The sequence below is a fragment of the Vipera ursinii genome (genome assembly GCF_947247035.1).
Source record: "Vipera ursinii genome assembly, chromosome: 2".
NCBI classification, from domain to species: domain Eukaryota; kingdom Metazoa; phylum Chordata; class Lepidosauria; order Squamata; family Viperidae; genus Vipera; species Vipera ursinii.
The window spans coordinates 50,115,150-50,124,701 of record NC_139513.1 but is presented as its reverse complement, the minus strand read 5'-3'; the positions used below and the strand labels follow the sequence as shown (position 1 = coordinate 50,124,701).

At 39.6% G+C, this 9,552-nt stretch overlaps 1 protein-coding gene across 1 annotated transcript in view; it reads left to right on the top strand.

Moving 5' to 3' along the window:
* Positions 1-5,680: 5,680 nt before the first annotated feature.
* The window catches only part of LOC310634808 (uncharacterized protein C3orf20 homolog), a gene marked incomplete at its 5' end in the record, with an annotated part of 41,988 nt that continues 38,116 nt past the window's right edge, over positions 5,681-9,552 (top strand). The window contains one exon of the mRNA XM_083353343.1: positions 5,681-6,266. Within this exon, the coding sequence (XP_083209469.1) occupies positions 5,681-6,266 (586 nt within the window). The remainder of the gene's footprint in view (positions 6,267-9,552) is intronic.

Genomic DNA, 9,552 nt, shown 5'->3' with positions numbered 1-9,552 from the left:
CTGTTTTTGTCTGGAATTTTTATTTCTTGAGGCGCACAAAAACTTGGATATGATCAGGTTTTAACATCTTAGTAACAATCTTCATTTAATTAATAACAAAGATTATGCTAGAGCAAGAGCTGCTGTAGAAGAAACTTATCCTTCGCCATTTGCCCAGTTATTTGGAGTCAAGCAGAGGTGGTGAGCAACTTCTGCACTTTAGGAACTGCAATTTTTTTTAACACCTAGAAGCTACTGGGTTGAAAAGTGTCACCATTTTGTGAGGGGATCTATTAAATCTATTTAATTTGCTAAATTCTTATCTTGGATTTAAGACAGTAAATATAACATTCTATCCTTCAGTTTTTCCCAACGACATCTTTGTGAAATAGATTGGGTTGAGGGTGACTGGTAAACTCTGATACTAAAAGTGAACATGAGTGTCCCCAGTCTTGGTCTAGCAACGTAACCATGATGCTCCATGGGTTCCCATATCACCATCAGTCTCTCCATTTAACCTAACTGCAAGAGCTGCAAAATTTCAACTGGAAGCCATTTCTGATATGGGCTATCTTTCCTCAGATTTCCTCTAAGAAAGTAAGTTTTGATCCTACTATATGTGCTTATAATATTTTTGGTTGTTACAAGTATTCCTTAGGTGTACATTCTTCATAATCAAACATTCACATATGACATCTTCATGCTATAAGCAGAATTACTTTAAATTGTACTTTTTGATTCCCTTTATTTTCCATTAGCCTTCTGAAATTCTTCCAGTGTTAAAGAAGCAAAATGTTCACAGATTAGTATAGTTGACCTTCCAGATTATTATTACATAATAGCCCATTATTCTAAACTAATTTTGTGTTACTTAAGTGCATATTTAAATGTCCGCTAGATTGATGTAATCATAGTGATGTCTGGCTGAAAAATGAAAAATAAAACTCTATTTTCCAGTTTTGAAGGTTCCATTTTTTCTGCAAAGGGTAAAATTGTATTATTTAATGAAATGCCTTGAAATAATGAAGTAAAATGCAAGTCCTTCAGTTAACAAGCTCCTTAGGAAAAAATATATGAGTTCATAAACTTGTACTGGCTTTAACAAATAGAGCATCAACAAAGCTAATGCCTTGCCTGATTTTTATTTACTACAGTTATTGTTATTAGGAATGTCTATTTTCAAAAGTGAGAGTAAATTACATTGTTATAGCCAACTATATAGAATGCAAGATTTTAATGGAAAATGTGTCTCACATTTTTCTTCAGGAACAAAGCCAGTTAAATACAATTTCTCTTGACATCCCTTAAACTTGAAATTCGTCAAACTTGTCCAGTAGATGGCACAAGCTGCTTTTACAAATAGTTGTTGAATATCCACAAAGTGTGTGTGTGTGTGTGTGTGTGTGGTTTTAATACAGTAGCTAAAATTTATTTTTAAGAACAGTAAAATAAGAGATTAGAAGTGGGGAAACCTGAATTCTATTTCTACCTGGAAGGCAGGCAGTTGACTTTGGGCTATTCATTCTTTCTCTACCCTAGGAAAGAGGCAAAGGAAAACCTGAAAAATTGTGTCAAGAAAACTGCAGGGTCTTGTTTGTGTAGCTGCCAGGAACCAAGACTGACCTGAAGGGCATACACACTTATTATTATTTCTGCTGAGGAACATAGATCCTATGAGTTCTCTAGGAGAGATGTCTTTCTTTCTTTCTTTCTTTCTTTCTTTCTTTCTTTCTTTCTTTCTTTCTTTCTTTCTTTCTTTCTTTCTTTCTTTCCCCTTCCTTCCTTCCTTCCTTCCTTCCTTCCTTCCTTCCTTCCTTCCTTCCTTCCTTCCTTCCTTCCTTTCTTTCTTCTCTTTCTCTCTCTTTCATTTTCTTTGTCCTCTTACCTTTTCTTTTGCTCAATGTATCTTCCAAGGAAAGGACACTTCTTGACGGAGATCTGAATTATTTGCTGAGAGGTCTCCCAGTAGGCTAAATTAATTAGCAGAAGTTCTTCACAGTCTTAACAGAGAAATGTTTTAAATTGTCTGGATGCAAACCTTTCAGAAACTTGATATAGATGGAGCTATACTATACTGTTCTGCCAACCTAGCAGTTCGAAAGCACGTAAAAATGCAAGTAGAAAAATAGGGACCACTCCGGTGGGAAGGTAACAGCGTTCCGTGCGCCTTTGGCGTCTAGTCATGCCGGCCACATGACCACGGAGACGTCCTCGGACAAGCGCTGGCTCTTCGGCTTTGAAACGGAGATGAGCACCGGCCCCTAGAGTTGGAAACGACTAGCACGCATGTGCGGGGGAACCTTGACCTTGATACTATACTGTGTTAGGCCATCAATCTTAACCTGACATTTATCTAATCTGACTGGTGCTAGTTTCCAAGATTTTATGAGCCCTGATGGCACAGTGGTTAGAATGCAATATTGCAGGCAAATTCTGCCCGCAGCCAGGAGTTTAATCCTGATGGAGCTCAAGGTTGACTCATCCTTCCACCCTTCTGAGATCAGCAAAATGATGATCCAAATTGTTGGAGCAATATGCTGACTGCGTAAATGCTCAGAGAGTGCTGTAAAGCACTGTGGAGTGGTATATAAGTCTAAGTGTTAACTGCTATTTTAAGCAATCCTTTTATTCCCTGCCTTATCACCCAAAGATTACCAATAAACAGACTGGAAACTTATCATTCAAAGTACAAGTCTACTGGGCACAAATGGTCCCTGGAAATTCTCCACCAAATTTATGAGGAGCAATAACTTTCAAGAATTCCTCAAGGACATAATTCCTCTTTATCAGTAACAGCAGGGCTTCTGCTGCTCCTGAAAAAAAGGGGGGGAACTCCCTACATGATATCTTCCATTAGGATTACATGAGAGCATGGGAAGCCAAAATGGTCGGAGGCTGCTTCAGAGGGGATTGTACAATGAAGAGAGAGCTGTTTGCACATACACTGCCCTCGTCACTAAAGTACAGGATCAACAACTGCTACCCCTGGAATTTTTTTCCAGATGGGTGGTTGAGTAGTCACTCCATTTGGTGGAAAGAGTTTGCAGACATTCACATTAATGAAGCCTTATGGCTATTTGAATTGCATATAACCACCCATAATGATGCTGCATGCCCTTTGCGTTCCTCTTTATTTTTAATTTGAAGCAGCAGGGAGACTGCTCTTTGTACTAGAAATAGCTAATAGAAGTTCCAAAACCAATTCTTCATTTTCACCATAAAAACATATGAACCCTAACTAGCCTTTGGGTGAAGAAAACTCTATACTAAAAAAAATCTAGAATGATAAGGTTCTCTGCTATTATGACATAAGAATGAATGCTGGCAAATGGAATGCAGGATGCTGCCATATCACCCAGCTAATGCTGTGACTATTAGAACATCATCCTCATAACAGGTAATAATTCAAAGTCTCCTTCACTGAAATTTTAGATTTAATGTGAAATCCAGGAGATTTTACTTAGGTTTGCTTTTGTTGAATATTACATTCCAGCTTGTGACCCCTGTGTGTGTGTGAATGCCCTCCTCTTGCTTAATCTTCTAAAGCCACACAGCTGAAAATGCAACTCTCCCTGGTCTTGTTATGGAAGCTGGAAAGAACGGTGGATCCCAAGGGATTCATTGTGTCTGCTGGTTTTTCTGTTATGTTCTTTACTGGTTTCAGAACTGTACTTACTTACTGCCTTGGAAGAGTGAGGAGAATTCTCAGGGACGACTCACACCCTGGTTGGTATCTCTTTACTCTCCTACCATCGGGTAGGAGATACAGGAGTATAGCCAGCCGTACCAACAGGCTGAAGAATAGCTTTTATCCGTGGGCTGTTAGGCTCTTGAATGGGAAATAATTTTATAATTTTATGTATGATTGATTTGCAAGGCCAGTGTGTTGTGCAATTAGCTCACATGGTGTAACAAGATGGTGGGTTTGTTGTCACTGTGAGTTGTGGTGGTGGGGGGCACGAAGGGAGGCTCAGCCAATCTCAATGTATACATGGTTGTACTTTGACAATAAAGGTTCATTCATTCATTTAACATATGTCAATGTTACAATTAGCCAGCAGACTACAGTGTTAATATAATGTATTTATTTGGCTGCCGAAGAAGGCTAGTCTGTTTAGTTTGCACTTGCAGACTACTATTCAGGGTGCACCACAGGAGGCGAACTAGCTTCCAGAAAGACGAGCAGCATCCTGCAGCATCAGCTTGGGCCTTCTCCCACCACCAATGTTGCCTTGCAATCGGGCACCATATCCGGGCAGGTCCAGCACCAGCAGGGTCTCATCATCCACACAAAACGCCGCCGCATTTCCACCAAATTGGTACCTATTTATCTATTTGCATGTAAGATGCTTTCAAATTGCTAGGTGGGCAGAAGCTGAGGTAAGTGATGGAAACTCACTCCGCCACTCAAACCACTGGAGCAAAGTCTATCTCCAACATCTTTAAGCCACTGAGTCACCGTGATTCTTAGTTCTGTGTTAGTCCATGCCGATGACTGAAACATTTAAAGTCCCCTCTCTTCGTCCTTTTCAGCCAATGTGATCTTAGAACAAATATATCTAAAGTCTCTTTCTAGCATTGTTTAACCTCTTCAGAACATGGTAAAGGGGTAACCAAGCAACTGGTTTTGGAATATGATTCATGACATTTTAAAGTGAGTTGAGCTCAGTTTATAGATCGTTATCCTAAAGTATTTTTGGGCACCATGAATGATCTGTTTCTACTTCTATTTCCTGCGCCTGCACACGCTTGTCACTTTTTGTAGTATGAATTTGGTCCAGTGAGTTGTGCACACACATGATCAAAAAAAGTCCCATGACATGGAAAGGATTGCCCTAGGTTCTCAGAGCTAGGTCTTCTAAAGCAGAGGTCCCCAACCTTTTGGCTACCAAGGACCGATTCCTTGCAGAGAGGTTTTGTATGCTGCTTGCATCCCACAGATGGGGTTTGCTTGTTTGTGCGGACCGGTTGCTGGCATGTGGGGCCTGATACTGGTCCATGGACGGGAGGTTGGGGACCCCTGTTCTAAGAACACATGATCACATGTAGAGTCTTTAGAAATGCTAGACAAAATGAGCCCTAACCACAAAGCAGAGATTTCTGGGCAGGAGGTTGGATTTAGTGAGCCATTTCACTCCTGAGGTGATCAAGTCTAGTCTGCCGTAGAAACCCAACTGATATAAAGCTTAGACTGACAGGTTATTAGTTCCAGTTGAAAATATACTTTCTAATTAAGAAAATTCTTCAGTTTCTGTTTTCTAATTAAATCAATTGTAATTTATCTGTCACACTTAAACATGGACTTTCTTGGTACTTCAATTAAAAGAAAAAGGGCTGCTTTTGGTAAGGAGAGTTAAGGCCTTTCTAATGCCGCATTTTATTTCTTGGAGATATTTCTTGGAGATACTTCCATTCTTAACTATTGCATATCTTGAGAGTGAAGGTTCATTCTCCGAGCTTGTGGGTTGGTTTCCGAACATTTTGTTACCAGGCTAGGTAACATCTTCAGCACAAATCCGCTGAAGATGTTACCTGGCCTGGTAACAAAATAATTACCATTTTGAAAGAGACAGATTAGCACATCATTCACTTAACAAATGATACATTAGTCCTAAAGATAACAGCACAGAGATATTTCTTATCTATTGTTCTCCTTATTTAGATGTTGCTACATCAATGATGAAATGAATGAACTGGTAATATGAATGACCAAAGGTCTGACACAAAAAGTAGTCCAAAGGTTGATCAAAAGGATGAACATAAATCTGACCATAAGAATGATATTAAGAGTGAACAGAAACCTGAACAGAAACCTGAACAGAAGGCTGAGCAGAAAGCTGAGCAGAAAGAGGAGCCGAAAGAGGAGCACAAGACAGATGAATATAAAAACCTTGATTTTGAGCAAATGAAAGCCAAGGCCCCAAAGCTTTTGGCTGATATGGTACAGATGCTTATCACATGGCAGAAAATGGGCTTCCATGTGCCACGAGGTGTCAGGAACATATTTGAGTTCACCTGGGACGAGCTCATAGAGTTACCGCCCAAAAAATCTTTCACAGGTTTATATTGTCCCATTGTCAAATTCCTCCCATATGACGAGGTTGAGCTGGCCTCTGCAACTACCTCAAGAAGTCAAAAGCTGGGTGTTACACCCTCAGGGAAGAGAGCTAACTATACCATCTCACCTGAAACTCAACCGATGCTCATGAAGTTCCAGAAGCGGTCCATACATCTCCTGACAGAACTTCTGAAGCTAAAGATGAAGATAATGATTGATGCCATTGCTGGTGAGACCAATTAGTTAAGTGTTTGTTTGTCTGCCATAGCCTATGGAATACTATATGGAGAACCTGAACCTATTCAGGCAAAAGGTTCACCGGCTTTGGGTATGATGAAGCTGCATATGTGGGAAGGCTAAATGAAATGCATCCTCAAGTTCGTATAGTTCCATGGAGTTAGGGGGGGAAATAAGAGCCCTTACTAATGACAAAGAGTGCTGCTGAAACACAGCAATACATGAATTATACATCTATAGAATGGGCAGAATATTTGGCTGTTTATGATATGTTCATTGTACATATGGAGGAGGAAATCCCCAATAGGATTCTGTTGAAGGAGCTAGTTCAGATCTTGCAGGAATGTAGACTGGAAATATTTTTCAATATTTTTCAATATTGCAATATTTTGGGATTAGAATCAAAAACTAATTCTAGGAATGGAGAGATGGGTTAAAAATGACAACAGCATAGCAAACAGTAACAACAATATTGCATGAAAGTAAATGCAAGGTTAATTGGGCAGCTGCTATGTCTCCTACTTTGGCACCAACTAAGAGCTATGTAAGAAACATTGGTTTCACTTTGAATAAGTTTTGCAACTTCAGCAATCTTATTTTAAAATCAAATCTGATTATGTCATATCTTGTCATTATCATGTCCACTATGGGGTTCCTTGCAAAACAAAAAAATCTGCAAAAAAAGTTTCATCAGAATGACAAAATGAGTCTCATAATGGAAGCTCTACCCCTTGCCTGTTGTGCAAGTGATCCCACAACACAGGTAGAAAAGGGATAAAGCTTGTGCTACAATGCTTGTTTTATTATTTGCAATACACTTCTCTTCTCCCCCCCCCTCCACCCTGTTCCCTGCAGTTTTCTGTTACTCCTTGACTAAGTTAGGGAAAATAAAACAAAAAGCAAAATCCCATGGGAACAGAGTTATAGCTATAGGAGAGCCTGTATGATATAATGATGAAGGTGCTGGTCTAAAAACCAAGGAAATAAGAATTCTAGTCCTGCTTTAGGCATGAAAGCTGATGGGTGACTTTGAACTAATCACTCTCTCCCAGCTCAACCCACTCTCAGGACTGTTGTTGTGAGGAAAATTGTCTGTCTGTCTGTCTGTCTGTCTGTCTGTCTGTCTGTCTATCTATCTATCTATCTATCTATCTATCTATCTATCTATCTATCTATCTATCTATCTATCTATCTGTTATTTGTAAACTGCTCCAATAAAAAGACTCTGGTTTGTTCACACACATCAACTGAAATACAATCCACAATAAAAGTAAATAAAAACAATATTTAAAAAGTCCCCAAAGTTCTCCAAAACAAAACTAAAATATAAAAGATATACACATCAAACAATAAAAAATAACAACAATACCTAGTATGATTTCATAGGCTAAAAACAAAAAGCAACCCATAAATGAACCGTAGTAAGGGAACACCTGCTGCCGGCATCATCTTCCCATCGTCCTATGCGCCCCCACAGGGAGGGCCTTCTCAGGGTACCACTGGTTAATGAATGCCGGCAGGTTATTCCCAGGGGAAGGGCATTCTCTGTGGGTGCCCCCTGCCCTATGGAACAAAATACCCACAGAACCTAGGACTGCCCTCGACCTTCGCTCATTTCGCCGGGACCTGAAAACTTGGCTCTTTGATCTGTTTGGTCCAGACTGTGGGGTTGTTAATTTAACTGGGTTTTAGATTTACTCTTGGGGCTTGAATTTAATTTAATTGTTTTAATTGTTTTAAATTTTTTGTATTCATGGTTTTAACTGCCCTGTAAACTGCCCTGAGTCCTACGGGAATAGGGCGGTATACAAATCCAATAAAATAAATAAATAAATAAATAAATAAATATCCAATATAGAAAAAACAAAAAATGACATATCTATTAAACTTCAACAATACACAATATTGCTGTAGACAAAATATACCTAATTATGAAATCCCAAGTCAAAACTTCATTTTTATCTTTATCAAGCATAAAATCCAAAGATGGTGCCAATGCAGGAAAAAACAACAACAGTCAAATTGTTATCTTTAATCAAAGTAGTCAATTTTGCCATCTCAGACAGTCCATTAACCAAACAATTCAGTTTTTAATAGCTTTTGGGAAGCTGGGACACATCAAATTTTAGTGAGAAGGGTGTGAAGGTTCAGGCACAGGAAATGCACGTCTATGTCCTTCTTCTCTTTATCTTACCCAAGTTGGGGATCATAAGCAGGTTCTCCCAAGATATCCATTTTGGTTGGGTTGAATTGGGAGGAGGAGGAAGCAATCCTGGAAGTAAAGGTTGGGCTCTAATAGGTCAGAACCAGCACCCAAAAGCAAAGAGTGAGCCAGTGTTGGCCTGAAGCACATGTGTCATGTTGATGCAGTGGTCTCCAATCTTTCTGGGTTTGCAGACTGGTGGGGGCAGAGTGGATGGTTCCATGTGTGCACAAGATCGCCCACCTACTGTGTGCACAAGTGGAGCTATATATGCATGCTTGATGCTGCTATGTGTGCATGCTTGCTGCTGTTTCTGTGGCCCAGTTCTGAATGGGCTGCAACCTAGGGGTTGGGGTCCCCTGTGTTGATAGATATGTATCTAGTGCAATATAATTTCTTGCTTCAAGTGTATGTATGTATGTGTGTGTCAACTCTACAAATGAGAATGGCTGCAGCATTTTTCCTACTCATTTTCGGTTGCCACATAGAATGGAGGGAGGAGGGTTGCCCGGGTGTTTCGCTAGTCTAAATAATCTTTTGTCCCATGGGAACCAAGGTCATTGTCTGCTCCCAAGAATGCAAGCTGGGCATTGCCAAAAAGCCCACCAAGAAGATGTATTGGGGAATGTAGTTGCTTGCATAGATTTAGGGGTGGGATTTTTTAACTTTGTTGTGTGTGTCTCCAGATTTGGTTTCACTTTTGACATGCCGATGCTTTGTAACTAATAAACATGTTCTTTGAGGAATTTGCAAGCCTTGGAGTTCTGCTTTATTTATCCCTGTCTGTCAGAACCATGATTGTGTGTGTGTGTGTGAGTGTAATATTTATACTTGAAGCAAGAAATTGTATTGTGCTATAAACTGTGCACCTGTATGTAAAGGCAGGGTAAAAATTAATAAAAATAAGAGCTAGTTTCAGAATGATTTTTGGTTGCTTGAGGAAAGACCTTCTGTACCATGTTCACCAGTAATAGATAGATAACCTTTATTGTTATTTTTTACTGTGGGCACATTGGCACACATTAAAAATGAAATCTAGTTGCTTTCTCTCAAAGTGTACACATACATAACACAC